The 27,754-nt window shown below is 42.9% G+C and overlaps 1 protein-coding gene across 1 annotated transcript; it reads right to left on the reverse strand.

Annotated features, from left to right (window-relative positions):
* Positions 1-7,778: 7,778 nt before the first annotated feature.
* On the reverse strand, positions 7,779-23,047 carry CNDP2 (carnosine dipeptidase 2). Its single transcript, XM_040587113.1, has 12 exons — positions 22,961-23,047; positions 20,385-20,473; positions 19,286-19,429; positions 16,698-16,860; positions 15,076-15,164; positions 13,978-14,178; positions 13,371-13,455; positions 12,663-12,823; positions 10,558-10,722; positions 9,888-10,029; positions 9,103-9,250; positions 7,779-8,479 (listed from the first exon to the last, which is right to left on the reverse strand). Exons 2-12 carry the CDS (start codon positions 20,442-20,444, stop codon positions 8,410-8,412), a joined length of 1,428 nt encoding a protein of 475 aa, XP_040443047.1. The 5' UTR covers positions 20,445-20,473; positions 22,961-23,047; the 3' UTR covers positions 7,779-8,409.
* Between the last annotated feature and the right edge of the window lie 4,707 nt (positions 23,048-27,754).

Below are 27,754 nucleotides of genomic sequence, written 5' to 3' on the forward strand. Positions count from 1 at the left end.
GGTTTAAAGGACTCAGGATAACACATTAATTTATATCAACACAAAATTGTATTTGGAACAGATTAATTACAATCCTTATTTTTGCATTATAATCTTACTCAAAGTATGGAGATTAAAATTCACTGTCTTGCTCTATTCTAAAGCAAACAAGCTTCTGAACATTTCACAGTTCAAAATCACAACATGCTCTACTTTTGATTTAGATCCAACTTAAAGCAGGCTTTCAGACTCATAGAGTGCTTTGTCATTTTGTCACCCCAAATTCTTACATTCAGTAATTGAAAAACACTAACAAACTGTCCCAGAAGGTTAATTATTTTCATTGGTCATAGACTCTAGATACTCAAATTCAAAAGCGAACAGGTGCTTACACTAAGTTTATGAACAGATTACCATGTGCTCCTGGATATATTAGCCTTACTTCTGTATTAATGTCTGTGAATATAAGTGGATGAAAAGGCTATTGTATTGCAGACTGTGTGCTATTAAAGAAACCCAAAACATTTTCCTATTCCAGCTTCCTTTTTAATTCTAGTGAAAAGTCAAATTATTCTCAGAATCTTTTCTTTACATCCTTAACAACTACTTGTCTGTTAGTGGCAGGGATTGTGTCATTAAAACTTTCTTCCATATAAATCAAATTATTGGAGGGAGCTAAAGGAGCATTTATTACTGAGACACTCTCAGCTCCCTCTAATGAGGTCAGAGAAGCTGAACTTGTTTTACATTTGGAACAGATAACGCTAATCAGCTGTTACTGAGCAAGCTTCAAGGTGACTGCTGTGTCCCAGTAAATCTGTGTCATATTTGCACATAGATAGATGTGGAAGTACAAGGCATTAAGAAAATGGAATGTATCATCTTTAATATTAATATTTTATGTTGATGACTTAATTACCTGTCATATCCTATAGGAACATTTTCACAGAATGGGCAGCGTAATACAGCATAGTCTTCTATTAATTTAATAGCCAGTAAATCCAGTGTTTCCTTTTTCCATAAAAAAACCCGACCCAACCTTGAGATGTGTTTGCTACTTTTTAGTGTATTTCTATTTTAAACTAATCAATGCATGAATTTATCTGCAGTTACAGAAAACATATTATTCTCCCATTTCTCAAATCCCTTCCTCAAAACTTCTAATAACTTTAAAATATAAGGACTTCTGAACTGGTCTCAAGGTATTTAAGTTTCATCTACAAGTCTCAGACAACTCCCAGATAAAGTTTCCAAAAACTATATGCAGCTCTACAAACTTACAGAAGTTCACAACCAGCCAAATTCCATTAATCATCATTTCCAGATCAATGCAAAGGAACATGAGCAGACTAAAGCCTGGAAGCTAAGAAACTTTGGCTTTCCATACTCTAGGAACATGTATTTATACATTAACTCACAGCTTTCTCATGAAGCCTTTTCTTTTGTTTCTGAAACCTGCTCTCTACCTGTCCTTCTCCCCAGTCTCTCCACATTCAAGCTATCTTTATTCACATATCTTTATTCACATATCTTTATATTTAAATTCTCTTGCCAGACAACAGAATTGGTAACCAATGCATGCCCAAGCTCCTGATGCAGTCTTCCCCCTTCTTGATTTGTACTTCTGAATCCATCCAGTCAGAATTTAAACTGCTTTAAAATAATCAAGAGCAGCACTGTGCCTTTTTGTACAAAACTTCAGGATACAGCTGACAATGCATTACAGGGTATTTCTGAAATGCAAACAAGATTCAAAGTTGTGCAGAAATAAATCTTTTATTTTCTTTTTATTAATTCTGTTTGACAACCGATTCCTGAAAACGATGACATGCAGCCTATACTGTGTTTTTTAATTTATATTGTATCCTTACAGCTTTGAGCTTGAGTCCTCCAGCTAAGTGTTCAACACATACAATAGAAAAACAAAGAGATTTGCCTGAAACCATTTCTGAGCCTATTTTGTCCAATGCCTGTAACTTCTGGCATTTCCACAAATTAAAAAGAAGTATGTTCCAGTGCACTTGCAGAAATAGCTGCCCTTCTGCCAGAATTTTTACAGGTTGCTATTCACTCCAGTAGTAAAGAGGTTAATGGAAAGGAATTTGGGGAAAAAAAAGAAAGAAAAAAAAAAGTTACCTTCTCTCATTCTGTTTAGTGTTGTTATACTGTTGTGCCAACTTCCAAAACCTGAGAAATACTACAGTGGCAGCTACAGAGTAAAGCTGAAATTAAAGGTCATTGCCTGCTAGAGTTTTCCACATTAGCGTCAGAAGAACTACAGTCTTAACAGAAAAAGTAGAAGACACTAAGTCCAGTCCACATATAACTATCACATTATAAAGTGAAAGCCTGGTTGCATTCCTGGGAAAGTCGGTGGGTCCCCCCCGGTAGGATTAGCTCCCTGCATGTGAATGGTTGGAAAAAATAGCTGAGAGGGGGAGCAGAAAGAACAGCAGTAGCAGAGAACACGGGAGGCAAAGGCCAGATACACTGTACTCTGTGTGTACTAGTAAAAAGTCCATCAAAAGAAACACGATTTTTGCATTTAAAAGGTTTCTAATGAGGCACCAGTACACAGCTGATAATGGAAAATACGTCAGTCAACCCATTACTAATACAGCAAGACAGTCTAAAACAGCACTTTATCAAAGATATATTCATAAATAAACAAATACACAGCATTCTAGCTTGCAAAAGTCTTTTGCAGCTATTCTACTACTTTAACACTTTAGTTAGTTTAGTTGCATTGTTGCTTTCCAAGTTGCTGCAAGTCTAAGGAAGGGTTTAACAGGTTTTCTTGAAATTAAGCAGCAGCATCTCAGAATTGTCTCTACTAGCATTTAAAACAGTCCAAGAGTAAACAGCATTTATTCTGAAGTCTCTAACTCTCACTCCACTATTCACTACATGGCCATTAAATCCATTAAGTAGTTCCGAAACATGAAATTTAATTTCACCATATATCTTAACAGCTATCTTGCAATTCAGGAGTTGGCTACAATTTTGCATATTTTAACAGCTCAGTTTTGCAATTCCATTTATTTTGTACAAAAGAGCAAGGAAGCAGTCCTCCAAAGATCCACCTTCGTACCAAGACATTTAGCATTTTTATATACATGTATTTACATGTATAGGCAATAACAGCAGCCTTCAAAGGATCCTTCCTTAATTGCTGTTCATACAAATTCCTTACAAACACCTCAACTTAATGAAGGCCAGCCTTTCAGTACAGACCAGTGGACTGACACAACTGCAGGGCACACATATTCACAAGCAACAGCTAACACAGAAGAAATGTCTCTGTATGAAGGCTTTGAGTACCTAATAACTGAACATATTTCACCTGGTTGCTCCAGATTATAACTGCATAGCTACTCTTAAAGTTGTCTTGGTGGAGTTAGCTTTTAGTTTTTGTGATGAGACCACATCCTACGGGGATGCAACAGGTCCCATGAATCAAATGCACTGCTTACACGACAGCTGCTTTTCCAGAGGGCATAGCACAATAATGATGATAAAAAAAGCTGCTCAACTCTATTTGTTATCTCATCTTTCAGTCTAACAGCCAGAAATAGGAGAGGTCCGTGGGCTGCCTCCATGACTGAGAAGACCATTAGCTTGCCCAGATGGGAGGACACTGCATACCAATATGTCAGCATCAGCTAGCACATTTCATTGGTACACCTTTTAAGCAGTCTGAGAAATCTCAGAATCACTAAGGATATGCAAAATTAATAGCAAGATGAATATTTAAAAGTAGTAGAAAAACATGTCTTAGCAGTCAGGTTTGTCATAGCCTAACATCATGATGTAGAATGGTATGATCAAGCCAGCAAGGGACTAGAATCAAAATTATCCACTACTAAGCTTTCCTCTGTAGCCTAAGCAGATTCTCTGAAGAGTGATTTAAATCCCCTGCAGGACTTTATTAGTAGTCAGGAAGGTGATGTATTCAGATTGACTCCTCATAATGTGAAAGCATACTTAACACATTAATCTAGTCTATTTTAATTGAGTGAGTTCAGATAAGACTGAAAAGTTTGTAATGTTGAAGCCAGTATATTGACAGAATGAACAAACTTGCATACTTCATCGAGACTAGCTTTGTGTTATCTCCACTCTTCGCATTGCTTCAAGGTCAAGATCATAAAGCTGAACTTCTTGAAGTTAAGACAGTCTATCGTGTAACCTTATGGAAAAATGAGTTTTGATTCAGTTAGTACATCCAAACTCATTATGCTAAACCCAAGTCTGCCTTGCAAGTTAAAACCAGTTTCAAATTAGGAACTTGTGCTCAATAAGCCTAAAACGGGTTGCCACATAGTTGAAAATCAGAGCTGTGCTGTTAATATGCATGCTATTGTTTCCCAGTATAGCAAAAAAAAAAGTGACATTCTAAAAGGCAGTCAGGGTTCATTCATTTAGGGGTAATAGCTCGTAATAACTCCAGCTGCTCTTTTAAGTGCATATTATGTATCAAGATGCACCATCACGGATTTTGCTGAAACACAAGAAATCTAGTGAGTAGCAAGGTATTCCAAGCCAGAAGCCTGGATTCTCAGTTCTGCAGTAGTCTCACCCTGTGAACCAGTGATTGTAAAATGCACATTTTATATCTCCCTCCATTCTTGTAGTGGGAGAACTGGAAGTACACATCAGCTAGACTTGTGAATATCAGCACACCACTGACCAAGAGATTTCCCAATTTCCTATCAGGAATGAAGCTGTTATTCCATATTAGGAAACAGGATAGAATATGTTTTGGTTTCGTGGTATATTGATACCTCCCCGCCCCCAGCTACCTATTTATGAAGTCACCTTTGCTTCTGCAAGTAATCCTCCCAGCTCCCCAGAATTAGTTTCCAGGAAACCACTGCTGCTGACTTAAGGTACTTAAGCAAGGGGGAAAATAGCTAAGTGAGGATATACAAGCCACCTCAGCATCTTTAATAAAATTCCAGCTTTCAAGTAGAGCAGAGCTATGCAGTTCCATCAGGTTCAACTGGAAGGGAATCTGGACAAAACCAGCAAAATTATCTTGGGTCAGGTGGCACAGAGAAGGTACAAAGGTGATCCAACTACTTCTGCTTCAGTATTTGAAGGAGTTTAGCATACTTGGGTATAACTTAAAGAGAAGTTTGCAAAGCAGATCTCATCAACTTACAGCCACACGCCATTTGGGTCAACTGACAGTAAGCTGGGCTCCTACCTGGTTTACTCCTAAGAGGCAAGTGGTAAACAAGTAAAACCTGGGTGTGAAGAAGAAAAGACCATCTTGAAACAATAGCCTAAGCACTAAGTCCCAGCCAAGCAGGCATGTGTTGGTACACCTTACAGGCCCAGCCAAGATTCAGACCAGTTTAGAGAAGTTCACAATCACGTTCCCTTTGACAGTCTTGTTTATGCTGGCTTGTAAACAGAGCTGGCACATCTCTACTCAGGAAAGTTGAAGATTGTAGCTGCTGACATTTAATAAAGCTGTTGCAGGCATAACTCCGCCCCAGGCAGACTATGGTGGCTCCAGGCAGAGTCCATGAGAAAGAAACTGCAAAACCAGCAAGAACATTTTGCTGGTGCTTGCCATCACATTGGAGTTACTTAGCAGAGTAAAACACATAGCAGCTACCTAAGCTAATCAAAATCATTTGAAATGTCCGTGGTCTTGCCCTCCTCCTGGTGGTACTTCCTCCAAACCAGGCAAGAGCCTGGCAGTTGTGCCTGTTCACATTGAAGTCTTTTAACAAGCATCTACCGAGGGATTTTAGTTATACATGCTTTCATGTTATATATTAACTGGAGCTGGCCAAGCCTTCCAGTAAACTGTAACAGGTAAAAAAATAGCAATGCTTCTCTGTGGAAGATACTAGGCAGCCTTCGCACATCCAGGAGATGGTGCTGTGATTCACTGATGTATTTTGGTTTTCCCGTTCAGCTCCCACTTTGCCATGTTAGACACTTCTGTATTGTACCATAGTGCTGTTATTCAAACGAGTTGGGCTAAGCAAACTTCATACGATGCACAAGTATTCAAAGATGCAGCAAACCAGATCTCTGCAATAGATACTGGCTTTCTAGAAGTTTTCAGTCAGGTCTGAAGTAGACAAGTTACAGAAATAAGCTAGCACTGTCAGTCCTTTTTGCCTGTATTGTTCACTCAAGCCAAGTGGTGTGGTCACCTTTGGCAGGGACAAGAGAGGTTACAGCTAGAGCAACCTCTACTGTAGCAAGGTAATGGATATTAATGATTTCCAACTTTAAAATCACATACCCAAACAAATCTGAAATCCCATTCAGTCTTATAAAGGACCAATTACTTCAGCAACTACCTCCTGTGTGCTTAAACAGGCCCCTGCATTTTGCTCAGGCCAAAATCCCATTTTAATCTCCTTTTCAAAGGGTTCTGGCACTTACCCCATGCCAAAATATTTCTGCTGCCTCTTCGACAGGATCTGCTTCCCAGCCTCTTCTATAAACCCCTTAACATCCTTGTGTTTTGGGCATCACTCACAACTGTCATGCTGTACTTCAGAAGTATGGGATCTTATGTCATGTCTTCAGTGCAGAACTTGAGCCAATTAGCTGATTCTCAATAAATTAGTTCCAAATGAAACAGGGCTACAGAAATATACTTTCTGAGCATAGTTTGTGACATCATCAGCTTTTCTCCTGCCCAAATAAGCTTTTTCTTTGCATTGTGAGAAAATATTACCTCAGCCCAGGAACTGGATTTTAAGTTTTGACACTTTTCAAATGGGTAGGTGGAAAATAAGTAATATAAACTCACCAACAGCCAGGAAACTGTGTTTTTGTGCAAAGTTACCCCAATTAGAGAAGTTTGAGGTATCAATTCAGTAACTGAGAAAGCTGCTTTAAACACACTGACTGCTAGGACTAGTTACCCTGTATAACTAATCATGTCAGTATATGGATGACTTTCAAATACTCAGGCAAGCCAATCTTGTCCTACATACACTGAATAGCAGAGTAGTTCCACTGTCACTGAAAGGTGAGAACACAGCAAAGTACGACCCAGTGTTTGCAGAGATGCTTAGTGCTATCAAGTCCTGACACTGGGACATGATGTCTCAGTGTAGCCCAGCTACACATGCAAATTTTAATGGTACCAGATTATCTGCAGCCATCAACTTCCATGACAAACCAAGGAGCACTAAAAGGCAGAGAGGCTTTAGAAGCTTCACAGCAAGAAGACATCCCTGCCTTCTGCCCCACAAGAAGCATCGCATGCTGCTCACTTGTCAGGGCACAGGACTGCACCATGCTGCTCTCAGGCAGCTCTCAGGGCAAACCATTGTCACTTGAAATACTGACCTAGCTCAGCCCGTTAGTGCTGGTCAGGTAATTCAGGAACAGTGAGCCAAATCCAGTTCAGATTAGCACACATTCAATAGGGCTTTTTTTTTTTTTACATACCAGAAGTGTTGGGAGTTTGTCTCCAAAAGACACCTTGAAGTTGATGTCAGTAGGTGCCATGAATGATGCTCTTCTCTACTCACTTATGCCTACAAATCCCACCCACACCCCTACAATATTTGTGCTAGTGTGATGACCTGGCTTACAGAGCCAAAATGGAAAATTTTCTGAGCTTTTCTCTCAGAAGAGCAGGATTTAGCAGCATCTGCTTCAAGTCAAGCTGTTACAGAGCCAGAGCCTACAGAATAAAAATGTGGTAGTCATGCGAGTGTAGCCACATTGCTCATCTGCCTCAGAAGAGCTCCTCCCACATTACCCAAAGTTGCTTTCCCTCCGAAGTCATCATTTAGTCCTTAGAGACCAAGAGCCAAGCTCTAAAGCATGATTATTTATTGTCCTTTTCAGAGAGTACAAAGGTAGCTTTACAAAAAGATGGCCAGTAGTCATTACCACAGTGAATTCTGTTATAACCTCATTCACTGTGAACTGAAACCTGCAGGCAGGTATAAACTGTGAGACAAAGTATTTTCCAAATCACTCAGTAAGACAGATTCCTCACTACAGTTTGAACACATTCCAGTATAACCCCGTAGTCTGTCACTGACTACTTCCAGGACATACGCAGGAACAAGTACCTTAACTTGGCTGACAGTCCTGCAACTGATGTGGTTGCTTAAACAGGTGAGCAAACAATTCCTCTTGTTTTACAGGAAACTAATCATCATACAGCAAACCACAACTTTGAAGTGATACAGAGGGGACAAAGATGCAGTTCAGGACTGCTGACCAGATAAGAATAGTCTGTCACTTGAAGTAAGCATTTAAAGAAATTTTGGCACACAATGTTCTTTTAAGTGGAACCGCATGCTTCCCTCCCCCCCATCAAAGCAGTGGAGTGTTGATGGAAGAGAGAAGCCATGTAAGATTTGGTAACTGATGACATTTTATGTATCAGAAGTCTGATTTGTCTTATAAAAACCAGAAGGCAAAGTGTCTAACTTAGTCCTTCAGCTGGGAAACTTCATAGAGGTACGCACCAAGCATCTTCACCCCCTGGATGTAGTTGTACCTGGAAAGAACAGAACTTTCATTAGCATTGTCTGTCTTTGAGCTGTATTTCTAGCAGGTTTTCTTTTTGCAATATCAGTCCTATGCACACAGACACGACAGGCGATACTGTTGCAGGCAGCAGTCACTACTCCCAACCTCCCTAGATCTCCCCCAGCAAAAGAAATGCCACCCTTGGGGTAGGGCAAGGGTCCTCAAACTTTTTAAACAGGGGGCTGGTGCACAGATGAAGTGGCAGGCAGTCACCTGCGGCTGCTTGGTTCCCCCCCCCAACCCTCAGCATGGTCGGTGTGCATGTCTGTAAATACCAGGGGAAGAACTGGGGACCCTGGGGGTCCGTATTCGGCCTGCAGGTCATAGTTTGAGGACCCCTGGGGTAGGGCACAGCAAAGCTTGGAGACCAAAGTATAAACACTGCTTTTGGTTTCAAGTATATAAAACCAGAAGCAGTAATGGGAGCAAGATTCAGCTACAGACTAGTTGCCCAACCAGTCACGCCTGCTAGGGAGAAATGGCACATTGCCTTCCAGAGAATTAAAGAAAAGCAAGAGCTCAGTTCTTGGTCCTTCTCATAGTACGTGCCAAGGTCCAAAAACTCAGCCTGGTGCAGAGATAACTTCTTACCTGTTTAGCTTCTCATTTTGAGAGTGGGCACCATCATCTGCAGCTCCAACAGGAAGCAGCATGACATTCTTGCCTGTTGCTTCTTGAAAAGTCAGGGTAACAGGAATGCTTCCTCCCTCCCTTGTCAGGTCTGGTTCAACTCCAAAAACTAAAAAAGCGATACTCTAAGTCAGTTTAGAGTTGTATTTGTTTTTCCAACAAATCCTTACTTAAGCCATGAAGTATCAATCACACCTGTACCAGTGCCCACCAAATCTTGCTGGTTTAATCAGCCAGACTGCAGAGGCTGCAGAATTGTGGAGCTTCCTTCCCCTCGATGCAGTGCTGGAGTTTTGTCCCTTTCAGAGATCGGTTCCAACAGTTACACAAATAACACTCCAGCTGAAAGCCTGTCTGTACTCCAACCCAAGCCAGATTTTCCCCTAGCTACCCTATGCAATCTAGTCACCCTAGCATAACCAGTTAGAGGGATGCTAGGATGACTAAGCTTTGAGGGCTTTGGCTAAGTCATCTGACCTGACAGTCTCATCCTTATGCCAAAGCAACACCATACCAATGGACTTGTTCCAGTATAATAGGAATGAGCTTGATACCAAGTTTGTTTCCTTCCTATACCTCAGACTTTAGTTTAAGTACCACGCATGACATGCTTCATTACTTAGCGAGCCAAGCTTATTAGGTAAGTGCAGAACACTAAACATTTTGCAGAGATGACCTCAGTATTTCTTGAGGTGCTGAACAAGAACTTTTTAGTCCTCCCAATGCCAAGTGAAAAACCCACTGACCTGTCTTCATGGCCCTCCTACCAGCCATGTAGTGGGGATGGTTGAAGTCTGACACCCAGGGTCGTCCACCATGGCCTAAGTATACTCTGAATTTGTTGGGGCTTTGCAGTTCTGCAAACTTTTTGCTCACATAGTCTTCAACCTATAGGAAAGATTGAAGAATTTTATCTGCTGTTAGCATTTGTATGAACACTGGTAAAGACTGTACTAAAAGCATCTTAGGGACTTGCAGGTCACTACTACTGTGCAGCAATACTTTTCTGTTGCTATTATTTCTTATTATTCCTATGTATCTTTGCCCCGAAGTCAGAGTCTCTCCTTTAGGCAAGTTAACAGCATACTGTAGAACAGTCAATCAATATATCAAACTCTTACACTTTTGAATATGCACTTCTGGCAATCCAAGTGCCCTGCAATTAAATTAGCATTTACTCCTGAGCCCTTTGAGTTAGTTGAGAGAAATTACATAGCCAGGCCACAAACGGTCCAGTGTAGGACCATATATAATGATTCCCTCCCTTATGCGAGTTGAGCTGTGGAACCAGGAAGATGGTAGCAAAGTAAATTAACAGAACTGCTTTAGAAACCAGAAATACTTTTCCCCCAAGCAGGAACAACAGGAGAAATTTAGTGACACTTGTTTTGATACCATCAATCCATCTCAACATACATGCTTTGTTACTTCTTCAGGAGTCATGTTCGGCACAAGCCTGATTGAGAACTTGCCAGTCACTTTCTTAGGAATCACAGTCTTTGCTCCAGAAGCTGAGAAGGCTCCTTCAATTCCATGCAGAGACAAGGAAGGATATCTCCACCTATGCATAAGGATATCTCTCTGCAGAAGCAGAGAGGAAGATGTAAGGTTACATTAAGTTTGACATAGTTCCCCAAAGTAACAGTTTTTGATCTAAAAGACTTTGCAAGAAACAGTGCTCTCTCCCATGGAGAAATGCAGCTCATTCAAGACTGCTCAATTATAAAGTGAAGCTGTTACTCCCATTAAGCACACATTTTGATACAAGAGCTGGGTTTTCAGCACCTTAAAAGATTCATGTCTATTTTGGCTTTCTCCTAGTTCTACGGAACTTACAGGACATGACCAGTCTCCTTCTGACAAGGACACAAACACTCTTTACAAGGTGCTCAAGCACAGAGTGTAGGCACTGTATTGGAAGTTCTAGTCCCCACTGCCTCAAGCCAGACAGGTGGCTTCATCACCGAGTCACATGCTTATGAAGTTCACAGGTTTTCTAAAAGCCTCACCACTGTGCAGAATGAGACATACAGTGTGCTCCTATTGATACCATCAGTTGTATTAAACTGCCTGAACTCCAGGTTGATTAAAGTGAGCACTATTGCCTTCTTTCAGATGCACTTCTGCATTTCCTCCTCCTTAACTTGGACACAGCTGCCCAGTACACTGGATACAGAGTTCAACTTACTTGGGGCCTGTATAGACAGCTACATATCTTAAACCTGAACTTCACCGCAGAAGTTCAGGAGACTTAAAAATTTATGAGAACAGTTCATTTTGTTCCAGGTACAACCTGCTTCTAATCTGTTCTCAAAGCAAATTTAACTGTCACAGTTTGAATCTCTGAAGCACATGGTTTCTCACCTGGAGATTACAGCCTTCTCTGCTCTCTCTCCTTAGCCCCAAGACCCCTACTGCATGCATGCAGCTAAGTTAAACCCCCCTTGTTAAGATTTCAATCTAGCTAAGGATGAACAGATTTAGAGTATCATACATGAAGAGCATCTTGCCAGCTCCTCCTTAAATACAAACCATTTAATACATTACTTTATAAAACAAGACTAAACAAGGAAGTCTGCATGCTCCCTGTTGATACAAACCTGAGCATGTAAAGAGAACATGAAGCATATGAAATTGTTACTTGTACCTATTTGAGTTGAGTCTGAAGTCTCCTCTGACAGTGCTAGGACACAAGACAGACCTGCACATGTAAAACTTTTCTTTTACAACACTTGTTTCTGCTTTTTATGATAGATGTATTTACATCTAGGGTTTGATGCTTTAAAATTAGTATGCAACACCTATACCTTACAAGATTCGATGCTGTTAAAAGCATTCATTTGGAGAGCTCCCAGGATGAAGATTTGAAAAGTTCAGACATGCGTTTATTGAGCTTGAGCCTGTTCAAAGATCTGGACAGCTGCCTAGTTCATGGCTACAAAACAGTCCTTGTTTGCCAAGTATAGGAAGATAGGAAGATGTTCAGTACATCAACCTTAAGTCCATCACAGCTAGATCTCAAGCTGTTTTCTCACCTAATGAGAAGTCATCTCTGAGCAACTGCTTTATTTCCAATAACCCATTGAACTTCCTACAGATGTAGGAAATCAGATGCTTTCTGTAGATGTGGTATCTGACCTCTAGAAAAGTGCTAGAAGTTATTAATCTAGAATTAGGAGAACAGCATTAGACAAAAGCCCGGTAGAAGTTTGAAATGCTACTGATACATAGGCTAAGGAACAAGTTTAAAGTTATCTAGACTGCTTACCTTAAACATAACCTAGACTAAATTTCCAAGCACCTAACGCTTCACAGAGGAACAGCCACTTTTAAGTATGTGGGCATCTGTGCAGCAGGTGAAATTATCTTGAAGGCAATCACACCATTTTAAGGACATCAGCTGAATTTTAAATTACTGCATATACTTGGTAAACAAGTATCCACAGAAGCTTTGTTATCTATATTAGAAGACAAACACCTAACACAGCTAACCAGGGCAGAGATGGAGAAGTACAGTTTACCTTTGTATCATGCAATAGTTTTGTTGCTCCTACATCTTTTGCATACTCTCCAAGGTCAAAATCAATCTTCTCATATAGTGCCAGCTCCTCATCAGTAACAGGTGCCACTGCTTCATTAATGCCTGGGATAAGGATTTTCCCTTTCTTGTCTGTAAGAGAACCTGTAAACAAGGAGCACCTTCTATCAGGATTCACACAGAAGAAACAAGACTTCATTGCTGGGAACATTTTCCATGGGAAATACAAGTCTTCATCTGAAAACTTTGTAAACTTATGAAATGAAATTCTGACCTTTACTTCCCAGAGCCTGTACCACTAGACATGAAAGGCACTTGGGAAATTTGCAAGGAAGTGCACATTTTGGATAACCAACTGTGTTGAATTCTACTGCTATATGTTTGGCTGGCTGTTTGAAAGCATGGAGTTCAATATGGCATCCACAGAAGTGTCTGCAGAGAAGTGCTGCTTTAGTTACACAGGTTTGCAGCAAGATTTTAAGGGAAGTTAAATTAGACAGCTTCTTGGCAAGAGCATCAAATTTCATTGTGTACGGCATCAGCCTTGCATACCTGACAAGCACCATTTCATTGGTCATTGCTTTGCTAGTGTAAACAGTCATTAGAAACCTCCTTCACTGCAAACTCATTCATGCTTTAATGGCTCTTACTCCCATTTTAGATGCATTCAGTGAAACATGCTTTTTCTTACCCATTAGAGTAATAAGGTCTGTCATGGCCTCATGTACTGAACCACCATAAACTCCAGAGTGAAGGTCTTTGTCACTGCATTCCACCTGGTTTGAAGCGAATCAAGGTTCAGGTTAATTTTAGCATGAGACACCATCAAACACACAGAACAGACATTTACCTTAGCTTTCTGCTGCATATATTTCGAGAATGTATCTGGTTTTGAAACCAGACCACTCAGTTGTAGTACATTAAAGCTGATATGCTTTTTATTGCTCTGTGGAGTACAAGCCCTTTAGTACTGACTGTCCCAAGCTTGGGGACTTCAGTGGTGACATCTATTCCTGCACTCAAGGAAGTATCTGGATAAAGATACCTATACAATTTGATAATCCTCCAGTGAAGGTGCTGTCTCATCTCGCTTCATACACCTGAAAGCTATCCCTCCCACCCTATTATCATACAGGATAGTAAAAGGAAGATATTTAGACAATTAGTAGAAACCATTCTACTTAGTTTCACCTTTTCCAAAGAAAAGTTACTGGCATGAAAACATTAGAGCCACCACTCTTCTCCTGCAGAAAATTCAGTTTAATAGTACTAGGTTTGCATTGTATTTCAGCACTTACCTCTATGAAGTAGTAGCAGATACCCCTCAAGCCATAGGTGATACAAGGCTTCTTCTTGCCTAGCCAGTAGTTGTCAGAAATGCAAACATAATCTACATCTTTGAAGAAAGAATCTCGCTGAGCAAAAATCAGTTCATCAAGGCCTTCAGATCCTGATTCTTCCATACCCTCTAGGCAAAACTTAATATTTACTGGAAACCCCTTTGAAGAACAAGAACAGATTAAGTATGTGAAAACATTGGACTCCTTTAGCAGTCAGTAATTTTCATCTGTTGCATACAAAGCATAAAAGTGGACATGTGTAAATTTGTTTTGTTACAGCAGAACTTGTTAATTATACACTAAGTATTACAAAGTTTGGACTGCACTGATGTTGAGGGCATTTACACCACCCTTCATTTAATGGAATTCAAACTCTTCAAAAAAGTTTTACCTAAGCTCTAGAACTTCTTCCCAATCCCCTTAACTGTGGGAACACAGCAGAAATCTGTTGCCAAAAGGTAAGTCACAGGGCTAGCAAAACTAATATTAAGCACAGAAATTGCATGCCACAGTAGGAGTCAAGAGCCACCCTGTCTACCAAGGCTACCACACTATGCTCAGTTGATAATTGGTAATTCTCACAAGTAATAGCAACTCATCTTTTAAGATAAGCAGACACCTTGAGCTATTTCTGATTGCACATTTTCTTGAACAAAAACAGCAAAGCTCCTAGTTTAGTGTTACAAACTTAATCTCCTCTTAGAGCTCAGTGGCAGAGACATTAAGCTTTTTTTAAAGGCCAAGCTAATTTAACACTCTTACCTGAAGGGGTAAGATTTGATTATTCCTTCTGCTCCAGATGCCTGCATATGTATTTTCCTTCCTACACATTTTGTTAAGGCAGAAACATTTGAAGTGCAATCCAACTATCTGCAAGACTAACTTGTCAGCAAGTCAGCTCAACCCTATGGGAACACCAGGGAATTTACAGGACTACTGCATCACTTACCTGATGAGCTGAATAAGCAGGCTCACCTCAAGTGTCTGTGGCTTGGATAATATTTATTGTTAGACTCAGCTGTACATAGAAAAGCAGGACACATTTTGGGCACATACCTGGTTAGTTTGTTGATAAGCCTCCAAGGCATTCAGCCAGGCAAGCACAGGACCTTTGTCATCTGTTGATCCCCGCCCATAGAGTTTTCCTGTAGAAACAAGAAAAAAATTAACCAGTGTGGAGAAAGACTAGGATGAAGCTTCAACCATCTCTTGTCTGCAGGATAGAACATCTTTTCGGATAAGCTTTTTAGTCCTGCTTATATTAACTTTCATTGCTGACTCTTCTGAAGTAGCAGTGTTACTTCCCACCTCATATACCCACGCAAGTGGGACAGTTAGAGGACTACAATGGTTTTCCCATTTACAAAACTACCCCACCTATTCCCCCAGCTGCTCCCCAATAGAACCTAAACATATGTAACTGCCTTGGGCTATATGGTTCCCATATCCTCCACAGTAATGCCATTTCCTACAGGCACAACAGTAAGGGTACAGAAGCAAGCTACCTCCTTTTAATAGAAACCTATCCGGTATTAGCTTCAGTTCAATTATTCTTGGCTTGAAGAGTAAGAATTCATTAGCTAGTGACCAACCACTTCTCTGGATTCTCCAGATAAAAGTGAATCTCCCCAGAAAGGGCTTTAGATATCTAAGGCAAGTTTTACAGGCTGTAGGGAACTCCCAGGAACTGTAGCATGTTGGATCACAGTAGGGGCAGATACTGTTGCAACTCAGAGCTGTGGCTACAACCCCTAAAGGCTAAGTGTTAGCACAGTGACAGAACAGGCCAGACAGCTTGCATGGTAAGGAGCCACTGGTAAATACACTTCTTACACTGCCAGGGGCACAGAGACAAGCAACAGCAAGTCTAGTTCTTGCTATCAGACAAGATAATCCGATTTAGTAACTTGGACTCTGCTGCCTATGACCAAGTGCCCAAGTAGAAATACTAGTTACCACAGATGCTTTTCTTGGCAATCATTAATGATTATGCAACAGCAATGGTTAGTGTCCTTCTATTCATGTGACCTTTGTCACAACACTGTGCAAATGAAACAAGGAAGAGGTTGTTAGCACCAGCTTTAAACAGAAAAGGTTTTTAGCCTCCTCTTGGCTACTGGCAACCGGAGTTCCTACAGGATTTCTTCACCCCCACTTATGGGAGGACACTTGTCTGCGCTCTGTAACCCAGCTTCTGCAGTACTCATCATAGCACAGTATGCAAAGAAAAGGCAACCCAGGGAGGCTGCTGTACAGCTCCTTCCTCCAGGCATAAAACAGCTGTTTTCAGTGTTTGTCCCCTGTAGTGGTTCAGAATCCCTGCAGTCTGACATGACCTTGCAGGCTGCAAGTTGTGAACAGCCCAATAAACTAGTTCTAAAAAGCTTTCTGACAACAAACTGTTATCATGGAAGGCAGCAGTTAAGACTTTGCTGTAGCTACAAGAAAGAACATGCAAGCACAGCCTAGATGATCAGAACAGGAAACAAGCCGACGGCAGCTGAGATTTTGCAACTCTGCACGTGCCATGCCCCCTTCTGCCTATTTTATTTCAACAGTATTAAATACACACCCATGTCTCATCTCACTCCTTCAAACAAGGGTACAACTTTAGAAAGCTGAGAAACACCCTACTTGTTAAAAGAAGTGTTCATCAGTTTGAAGTCTGCTGCTCTTACCTTCTCTTTCTACCAGTGTGAAGGGCTCACTATCCCAGCCATCTTCTAGTGCTGCTGGCTGAACATCCAGGTGACCATATACACACACTGTCTTTTTGCATGGATCTGAGCCAAGTGTTCCCAGAACAATTGGTGGTAGAGGAATAACAGATCCATCAGGCAGCTAGAAATAGAAGGCAAGAAGCTTTATTCAAGTGTGGAACATCAGTGGCATATTTTTATCAGATGAATGAATTTAACATTACAGAGGTTGTGAGATTAGGGGCATGGACAGCTAAACAAAACTAAGTTACTTAAACTGATTGCCAGCGGTGTGCCAATGAAGGCATGATGGCACCATGCCGGTAAGTTTCCTAATAAGTCCCAGTAATAGTAAAAATGTTCCAAGCCACTCAGAACTGCTAGCTTTAAGCTAATAATTCTGCATCAGATTTTAGCAGAGCAAGCTGTCTGCATGCCAAAATGCCACATCTAATGCTGAACTAAGCATAAGTAATAAACTCCATTCAATACCGCATTCTGTATTGCTTGTCACTGCACTTTCATCCTGTCCACAGTACAGCATCCTAGACAAAAATGTCCTGACAGCAGTGTCACTTACTGTAACACATGCCCACACCCAAGTGTAGACTGGAACAGAGAAATACAGCTGTTACACTGACCCCTTAAGGGCAGGGTAGTGCTGATGAACTTAGTTCAAGAGTGGAACTTGGCTTTGTCCTTTGAAACACCCCGTAAGCAATTATCACATGTTATTAATTTCCCTTCCAGTGAACACCTACTCCTAGACACTGTTCAGCAGATCAAGATCAGATTTGACTTTTTGCTCATATGGACTCCAAGCTCTGATTTCTTTTTTATCAGCAGGTTACATGGTCCTTGGCCAGCTGCAGCTGTGATTAAAGTATTATTCAAATGTAAATTCTTGTAATAATCAGTACAAACTGCTGTGCAGCAAACAAAGTTAGATCAGACAAGTTCACCACTTGCTTTACATTGTCCTTCATTGATATAGTATTAACAATATACATAAACTGGCTAGTTTTGCCTGTACTCAATATAACATACTAAAGTTAACTTTAATCCAGCTACAAGAGTTTTCTGAATAGAAATGTTACTTGCAAAATTCTGTAAAATCAGTTCTTGCCCCTAAAAGTTACACTGATGAAAGAAACAAGTTTGTCTCTGAACTAATTTGATAGGATTTTAGGCCGTAGGTAGTAGCAGAACTAGAATTAATCTACAGATTCCCTCCCAGGAGGGCACATGAAGTTAGCTGCTCCCCTGCTGGGAGATGTAGTGCTACAAGCAAGCATATCCTAGTTGCTAAAATCAAAACCTGCTCAGATGATTCTGATACATATATTTCACTTAGCAGTCATTAGCACCAATTACAGTGACAACTTTCTAAAACTAGCAAGCAGTCCAATGCAGCAGGGTTTTGAATGGCACTAAATCCTACTCTATAAATTTTGGTATTGGGCTTATCTTTGACATGTAGTGACCACTTCAAAGGAGGTTCATATGTGATTGATGGTTTCCTAGGATGAAATTATCATCATAAGCATAAACACATTTCCCAGGTGAAGAAACAGTGCAGATACCTAAAAATAAGGAGGGAAGTGATCTTATTAAGGATCCTTCTATATCTGTAAGGGAGCAGTGCAATTTTGTGACAAATGTAGCCTTCTGGAAGAGCCTAAAAGTCTTCTGGAAAACTTCTTGAAACTTTAGTCAGTATCTTTACAGCCTATGTGTCTATGACACCACACCAGACTGCTGTTAAAAATGGCTAACATTTTTGTTTTCAGGTGCTCTGTTCAGGTTCAGTTAAGTATTTAATACATAGCCCAAAATGTAATACACCACATTTAACTGATCTGGATCCCAAGGTTTATTATAAAGTTTTCAACAGGAAGCTTTGACTGTGTAGCAGGAAAGACATCCTACACCCCAACAGGTTACTGCCTTTCTAGGCCACTACCCACAAGACTCTTGCGTGGTGATCCTGACAAGACCATCAGACATCAAGGAATTAGTGATCCACACAGCCTGAGTACACCCAAGCCTGTGCTGTGTTATGCTGCACACACAGCTTCACCTTCCTGCCTGTATTGTGCTGTGCATATCCTTGAGCTGCAGGATAAGCTTAACCAGTTTGCTGTAGCTTGCAGAGTTCCCACTTGGCACTGGTGATAATACCACCTGCATGTCCTTGTCTTTATCTAAAAGTGCACCAAGAAGTTCTCATGTGAATTTCCCTCTTGTATGGCAGTGGAATCAAACAGCTTTAATATAATGGAATAGTATTTCCATAAATGGGATCTGCACAGCATGCTGCCTGCTGATCGATGCCTGCTAGATGTTGCACAGCTTGGAGTTCCCAGTATCTGAAGGGCCGTAAGATTATCTATACTATCCTCTTTCTTTATAGTGGTAGCTCTAATAAACAGCATTTTAAATGATACTTTATGAATTTTAAGTGCCTTTCTGACTGAGATCCTAAGCAGCCAGCACCTCCTAGTGCAAAACACCTTGTCTTCTACAGAGATTTTTTCTACTAAGCTAACATGGAGATGCTCACATACCTTTTGTTTCCCAATATCCATAAGCTGGGTTGTGCCTCCCAGTCGCTCGATATCCTTTGCAGCAACCTCCATCATGCGTCTGACTTCAGCCCTCTTCTCCGGCCATGCTGACACACTCTGGATTGCCACCCATTGAGCCAGCCGCTACAGAAAGAGAAAAGCTAAACATTTTGCTACACATGAATTATGGCATGGGAGGCACTACACAAATACAACACCTTGCAATTCAACTAATACTGTTTTGGTAGAGCTTAAACTTGCAAATCAGCTCTGTCCTCTGCTCAAAGGAGTACTTTGTTAGTATGACACTCAAAAGCTCTCTAAATCTTCACCTTCCTACAACTGCCCCTGCAGTATAGCACAAAATCTACAGATACGTAAGGGTAAACTTATGAGTATGGCAACTTGTACATATTGTGCCTTTCTGCTTGCTGTTCTTTAAGTATCCAGAACAAGCTAATGTCTTTCAGGCTTCTCAAAGGCCACATTAGCTTTTCCCCCCCCATCAGTGTGACATCAGTGAAAGCAACTGGCAGAAGTCAACCTGAACACCAGGCATAGTTCTTGCCTAAGAGTTTATGGTGCTGTACCACTGACTCCTTCACAGGTCAAGGGGATTGCAATACAACGTGCAATTAAATAGCAAGTTAAATAGCGAAGTACAGAAGATAACCCCTCCTTCTGTACCCCAACATAAAGCTTTCGTGTATGAAACTGTTTATTCCAGCCTTGTTTATATCTTTCTTCTCCCATCTCAAAAGGGGAGAGACAGTATAAACCTAGTCTGGCATTCAGGAATCTGTGTCAGATTTGTTGAACCTCTAAGTAAGTCACTGCTTGCACCATACAGTAATAGAGCATTTCCTAAAACCCACCATAGAGATTTAGGTCTTTGAACAGAACTACACCTCAACTTAAGGAACAGTTTTCTTGCATGAGCCAAATCAGTCACACCTGCCCCCCCCACCCCCCCGTTACTTGGCATTACTCCATTATTGAGTATATTATATATGTGTAACAACAAGCTTGAAGCTGACCACCTAACTCCTAATATCCCATAGCCATCTGTGCTCCAGAAGAAAATTCAAAGGAAACTTACCTGAATATAGAGGTCCTGGTGTTCATCAATGTATTTAAAAAGGGTTTCAAGGGCAGCCATTTTCTGACCAAACAGTGTTGCTGAAGATTCTGTCACAGAAAAATAATTCAGCCTTCACAGGTTTAAGCAGCACATCATACATCAAGCAACCACAGAAGACTTTTGCCTTTCAACTACTAATGCCACGCACCAAGCTGTGCCAATATAAAACCTGAGGCTACTCCCTCTCAGTCACAGTGAAGTAGCTAAACAAAAACATTTAATCTCAACACTGGTGTTCCTGCTTCTCACCCCAAAATGACTTGGAGAGTTAAACTGAGCAAGCTTGCCTACAGAGATATACTTCACTTTACTGCAGAATTACAGGCAAAGTGTTACTCCAGTAAAATGCAGCTTCAAGGAGATTTCAAGAGTTCAACTAGTAGGGTGCCATAGGCTTGAACACTAGTAACTAGGTCCAGGAAAGCGCCACACTTTATGCTCTACAAACAAGGTTAAAAGCAGGCAGCTTAAGAACTGTATTTTGTTTTCGGCAGCTTTCAAGTCCCAACTTGCCACTGAGTCTTCCCAAAGGTCAGACTGAAGCCATGGAAACAGCAACCAGACCCAGCAGGCCATGAGCAAAGTGGTCAGTGACTAGTTCAGTGCTACCACTTCCTTGTTTTATTGTAGTTTCAACTGCAGTCCATGTGAGAAAATCCAAGACTCTCCCCTCCTCAGTTTTCTGTCTTCCTTAGCAGTCTAAAGTCCCTATTGAAGAGACACAATGTCCACTCAACCAACAAAACCAACAAGCTTAAACTTAGTTCTCAAGGTAGAACTAAAGATACAGCACCTCCTCTAAGCCAGGAAAATGAGCTTTACAAATACAAAAACAATCTTTACAAATACACTGAAATCCAAGTGCCTAGACTGCAAGAAAAAAGTGTCTGTGTAATACACTGAATAAGCACGCTCAGCAGCACCAACTACTGTGATTCACTATTTAGTGCAGTCAGCTTTACAGCAGGTCTTTTAAGTCTTTCTTCCACTTTCACATGGAAGTCACAAGACAAGTATGATAGTTGCTGAAATACTTGTCTTAGGATTTCTTGAACAGCTGACTACGTAGTTGAAATGAATACTTTAAAGCTGCAGGTTTTCCAACACAACATACTGTGATATAAGCACATCCTACCACCCCACATCTACAAAAGACTCACAGAACACATTTTCTTCCAAGCAGGGTTGTACTTATATGGATCACTGATATCTGACATACCAAAAATCCATCCACTCACTGGAAACGGGTTCTGTTTAATTTACAGCATCCAGCAAGTTTAAGCTTGGATAATGAGTTTTAAGCACCAGTTAGAACAACACCAAGCCACCAGACAGCTCAAGCATTCTCTTCAACAGTCATGAATGGTGAAAACTGAACACCTTCAAAAGGACTATACAGACATAACCAAGTTAAAGCAATGCTTCTCACTGAAGCCTGCTTTCCATAACAAAGCCACCATCCTCACATGCAGTTACAGTTCAGGCATGATTCATCTGGACCTTTTCATGGAAGCCAGCACACCGGCATCTGTCACGTGCATCTGACCCTCTCCTTCACATAACCAGTTCTTACAACAACATCAAGACCCTAGCTTCACAGCACAGACACAAAATACAGCTTACTACTTGGAGGCTGATATTCTGTTCAAAACAAACAAGGCCTGAACTTGAATCACTCAAGTCACACTGTAGAGCTGCAGAAGAGTCTGCCCCAGTAGACTTCAAACTTGGAAAAACAAATGTTGCTTTACTGCACAACCCAAGGCTGAACATTACTTTCCCTCCCCTCTCAAAAAGCAGGGCTAGAATTTCCTGTGGGTCCCTCACATCACAGAACTGAATTCTTCCAAACTGCATGGAAGAAGCTCCACAGCTCTACCTTTTCACAGCACTGTAACAGCTGCACTTATGAAATAAGGTAACCCCAAGGGACTATCAGTGCACTGTGACAATTTTGCCCTCCTTATTCACAGGCAAGATCAGTACCCCACATGAGAGCATTTAATCGAGTTAGTCAGTGGCAGTCACAGAGCACTTGCCACCTTCCACAAGCCACTGCAAGCAGCAGCATACAGCCCCGTGCCCACCTCACAGGCCCTGCTCTCTGAATCGAGGCTGACTTAAGGCCAAATCTGGGGCTGTACGAGACTTTGCAGCAAAAGGGAAAGTCCAGCGGCGCCCCCAGAGAGGTACACCCCGTAGGTGGGGGGGGGGCCACGGCGCAGGGCTCCTAAGGACAGGGAAGAAGCTCACAGCCAGCGAGAGCAGGCGCGGGGGCAGCGGCAGCTTCCCTCAGAGGGGCTGCCACCGCCAGGAGAGCCGGCCCGGCCGCGACGCGAGGCCGAGCAGACGCTTCCTACAGCGGGACACCGGGCAAGGCCCGGCGGGGACGCCGCGCACCCGACGCCCGCCCGCAAGGCCGCGGCGCGGAGGCAGCCGCCGGTGGGGCCGCGGGGAGGCAAGGGGCTGCCCTGCGCGCCGCGCCGCCACAACGCGAGGGGGCCGGGCCCGGCCCCTGCCGCCCCGCCACTCACTATCCCGGCGCCGCACCGCTTCCCCCGTCACAGGATGGCAGCGCCGTCGCGGCGGAGCTTTAAATACCCCCGCGCCAGCCCCGCCCCGCGCCGCACGCCGCGGCGGCCAATCCGCATGCAAGGAAAGGGCAGCGCAGCGGCCGCGCGGCCGCGGGGCGGGGTGCGCTGCGAGGCGGGGCGGGGCCGCCGGTGGAGGGGGGCGCCGCTCTGCAGCGCCTCCGAGCGGCCACACCGCGCTACGGCGCCCAGGGGCCCCGAGGCGGGGTGGAGCAGCGGCGCTGCATCCTGCTGCCCGCGGGCATCCCCGTGAAGAGGGGCGGCGGTGACGAACTTCCCACCCTCCAGTGAAACGTGATCAGCAAGGACATAAATAATGCGAGAGAAAGATGAGTAAAAATAAAGAAGATAATAAAGGGGAATAGAATATGGGCGAATATAATGTGGGAGAAATTTGGCAGATCTTGCCAAAGCCTGTCTGGACAACTGAATTATTCCAGCCAAAACTGGGAGTATCTGTATCACCTTCCTACATTTGTGGTTTAGCTAGATTAGACGGATTTAGGTAGATTTAGATGTGGTTTAGATAAGGCAGATAAGGCGAGTGCGTTATGAACAGGAAGGTGCAGAAGTGAAGTAAGACCACCTGGTGAGGAGTTTCCTTTGCTCCTAACAGTGACGGAAAGGCATAAAGTCATTCCACATGCAGAAAGATAAAAATTCAGGTAAAGCTTGCTATTAATTGCACCTGACCTAAACAAAGCATGTCCTTATATAATGGGACCTGCTGAAGCTGCTTCTGTTCACGAGTAATTGAAGAGCTCTGATGTGTATAGCTACTAACCACGTATGAGTGCAAGAATTTGGTAACGCATATTGTTTTATAGGCATTCTTAAAAGAACTGTAGAAATGGTGTTTGGCTCTAGGCTGTAGTAGAAGTATTTGTTACCTGAATTACTGAGGGAGGTTCACCACTCAGACATATGGGGGGTGCAGCTGCCAGCACCGCGCATATTAGGAATTGTGCTGGTAAAATTTCCTGAGAGCATAAAGCTTGGAGATGGATGCAGTAAAGAGGAGGAAAATGGAACAACTTGATGACCCTGAGGATTGCAGAAATAAAACCAGAGTGAAACTAGGCAACCGGGAGCTCATAAGTGGGAAATGAGTGAGGAGTGGGACATGCTAGCAGGTCACAGCAGGTCCAGGAACTGCTGGGACCCACTGTGGGACAGAACATGACTAGGGAACCTGGCGGGGGGTGGCTGGGGGGTGAGGTAAGTGCTAGGGCCTTGTGCACGGCTGTGGTCAGCGTTGTCCTGCATGCGCTGCCGGGCACAGCTCCTGTCATCTCTGGGGGATGAGCTGAAACTACAACAGCAGGTGCCAGGGGGGCCGCTCCAATGGCCAGAGAAACAGAGTCTCTGAGCATAGGAATTCGGCTTCAGTAACCTACAGAAAAGACTGAGGAAAGACACAGTTGCAAGCATGCTTTAACGAGCAAGGGGGAGGAGTACAATTAGACAGTAGCAGTAGGGGCCTGTGGGCATCCCCTTCCCTGCAGGTTTGGCTGCCTGGGCCAGGAGCCAGCCAGGGATGGAGAAGCCAGGGCTGCCCCTCACACCTGTGCTGCTGGGAAGAGGCTCCCAGGCGGCAGCCAGGGCTGCCCCTGACCCGTGGGAGCTGCTTTTGGCTGGGCTGCCAGCGCTTGGCCCCACCTGAGCTCCAGGTGCCACTGTCACAGCTCTGCCTGGCCTGGCCAGGGGCCGTGCTGTGCTGGGCATTCACAGGCTGGTGCCTGGCCAGGCCTTGCCCCAGTCCCCGGGAAGGCGCGCGCTGCCCGGTGCCCCCCGGTGCCCGGCTCCAGGCTGGGGGTGGGACAGGCCCTGGCTGCCGGGCCCTGCCCTGACAGACCCCCACGGGTCCCCACACCCGACCCCGGGGAGCCCCTGGCATCGGGACAGCCGGCACTGCTCTGCCTTGGTGGAAGAGCCGACGGCCAAATCTACTGCACGCGGACAAATGGAGCTTTAGAAACTGGAATAAAGTTTCTATCTGCAGTTATATGAGGAAAAACCTTGCCCAGGAGCAAAAGGAAAGATAAAAGACAGGAAAAAAAGAAAAGAAACTGCTTCTAAAAAGCAGTTTGCTGCATTTATGAAAGGTATTATGTGACATGATCTAGCATGATTCCCGGTGACCTCTTTCCATTCCCACGTTTTTGCGTGAAAGTAATTTTTGATACTTTTGTCTCACATCCAAAACAAACCTCACAAACCAAAAATACAGATCAAGGACACCAGCTGAAAAAAAAAATAATAATAAAGCATTAGGGAAGCATATAGTGAAAATATTGTGTACACTGTGTTATCAGAGTTTTCTGCAAACCTGTATTGATCTCAAATCCACAAAGGATTATGTGAAGAACTAACAGGGAAACCACATAGTAGTTTACCCAAGTGAAAATAACAACAACTTTTTTGAAAGATAACAGGCCCAATTATCAGCTCTGAGGGCCTTGTAAATTGTCTTTAAGGGAGCGCAGTTTTGCTTTGCAAGGCTGGTAATTTGCAAGTGAAAAGAACATATGCATGCATAAAAATCCCTTGGGAACAGAGCAGAAAGGAAGAGTAGGAAAAGACATATTTATCAGAAATGCTTTAGGGACAGATGGTGACAAAGTGAGGTACTTTATAAAGAAAATATAAGGATGCTCGGCCTTCTCTGGTCCAGGTGAAGCTATCTAAACAGCAGCTATCTAAGCTGCTCTATTTCTGTTTTTAATACGTTGTCTTTGAAATAGTTTTGTTCTAAATAAGTCATTCATTGATACTTGTGCCATTGTGTTCAAATTACAGGAGTGTAGCATGTATGAGGCAGCTGAAGCAATAGCAGCTGAGTAGGTGAGGGGCCTGAAACCCAAGCACTGGGCTGAGGGGAGGACAACAGTGTGAATCAGCTTTGCAGGATGGCTGTGGACTGAGAGCCGTGGACCGTGGGGGGCCAACAGAGACATCATTGCCTTATATAGCTGTGGCCGTCCTCACTGAAAATTCCCATGCAAACCCATAAAATGGGACCGAAAGCCTCTACAAATGCTACAGTAGATGTACAAAATCTCGCTCTCGTTTCTTTTGAAATTAATTTCAAGCAGTGGTTGTGTCCCCGTATGTGGTTGTATGGCATCTAAAAATCTCACATTGCTCAGTTTCTTTGTCCTTTCTCCTGTGTGAGATAAATACACAACAGTTACTTTACTGCACTTCTGAGGGGAAAAAAAGAAAAAAATATAAAAAAACCATAAAAAGCTGTAAATTAGTTGTCTTCAGCCTCTTTACTGTATTGTGCTATTTCCTGCTCTGTCTTCCTCTTTTTGTCTTTATTTTGCATGGTTCTGCTTAGGTGGGTCACAAGCCCAACTTTCTAAACATCAGAGGCTCACACTACATTAGGTGGACTGCTAGATTGAAAGGAAAGGTTATGTATGCAGATTGGCAGAACAATGCAGCTTCGTTGGATTTATTTGCTTTCCTGCACATTTTGACTCCATTAACATTGCTTGCCTTAAATACACGAATCTGGGTAATGACTTGAAGGCTTCAAGATAACATTTTTGGAAGGGTCTTCCTTCCATTCCTACTTTCAAATGCACAAGAAGGCAAAGTGTGTTCACTTCTGCAGATGGCACACGTCCCCTAGTCAAGCTGGCATGTCCCAGGGATTCACTGAGGTTTGGATTTTCTCTTTTTCCCAGGTGCTTCACAAGATAGGTGGGTGTTTCATACAACCAACCTGCATCACAGGCCTCATCAAAACAACTTAAGGTCCCAGAACACCTTTACGGATGAGGTAAAAGTACATGTTTACTCTCTTCTTTAGGACCCTAATCCCTGGGAATACCTCATTAGCACTGTGTTAAAAAACAGACTTCTCTTCCACTCCTCTGGAGTCTGAAAGCCATGAAGGTGTCACCAGGATCTGTTACTGAATACACAAGACTGGCTTGTTGTGTTGGTAAGATTTATGATCATCAAAATCTTATACTAACCCTTGCTGGGTTTTGTATCTTCTCTGTGGATGTGCACATTAACATGTAGACTCTATGGGATGAAGCCCATAGCTATCTGAGACACATCAGGTTTTCCTCCAAATTAATTCCTGCCCTTCTCCTGATACGAGAGAGAGATTAGAGAAATCGACAAACTGGAACAAATTAGGTATGGACAAACTGGATTGGCTGGTGGCAGCAGGCCACCATGATGGTTAGGCAAGCTGGAGAACATGGTATATGGAAATGGCCAAGAAACGTGGGTTTGTTCAACCTGAAGCTGGGAAGGCCAAGTGGTATCAAATGTCTGTCTACTATTAACTAAAGGGAGAGTGCAGAGGAGGAGACCGATCACCCTCAGAGGCACACAGCAAAATGACAAGAGGCAGTGATCACAAGTTGCAGCAGGAGAAAGACTGAGTAGATATAAGGAAAAAAATTGTCAAGGAGGAAGTGGCTGAGCACTGGAACAAGTTATCCAAGAGCCTGTGGAGTTTCCACCCACGGAGATACTTTCCAAGGAGCAGCGGGGCCCAGGTGAGATGACCCAGCGAGGGTGACCCAGCACAGGGGCATCCCACAGCATCTGAATGTGACGGGCAGAGCCAGGGGCAGATGACAGAGTCCATCAACAGCCCTAGACATGGCAAGCCATAAGCCAGGTCCAGGGTGCAGCCAGAGTCCTGTCAGGAGCAAAAGGAGATGGAGCCAAAGGTTGGTCTGCAGGCAAAGGTGCAACATGGGTCCA

This window comes from Falco naumanni, chromosome 3, assembly GCF_017639655.2.
Source record: "Falco naumanni isolate bFalNau1 chromosome 3, bFalNau1.pat, whole genome shotgun sequence".
NCBI lineage: Eukaryota > Metazoa > Chordata > Aves > Falconiformes > Falconidae > Falco > Falco naumanni.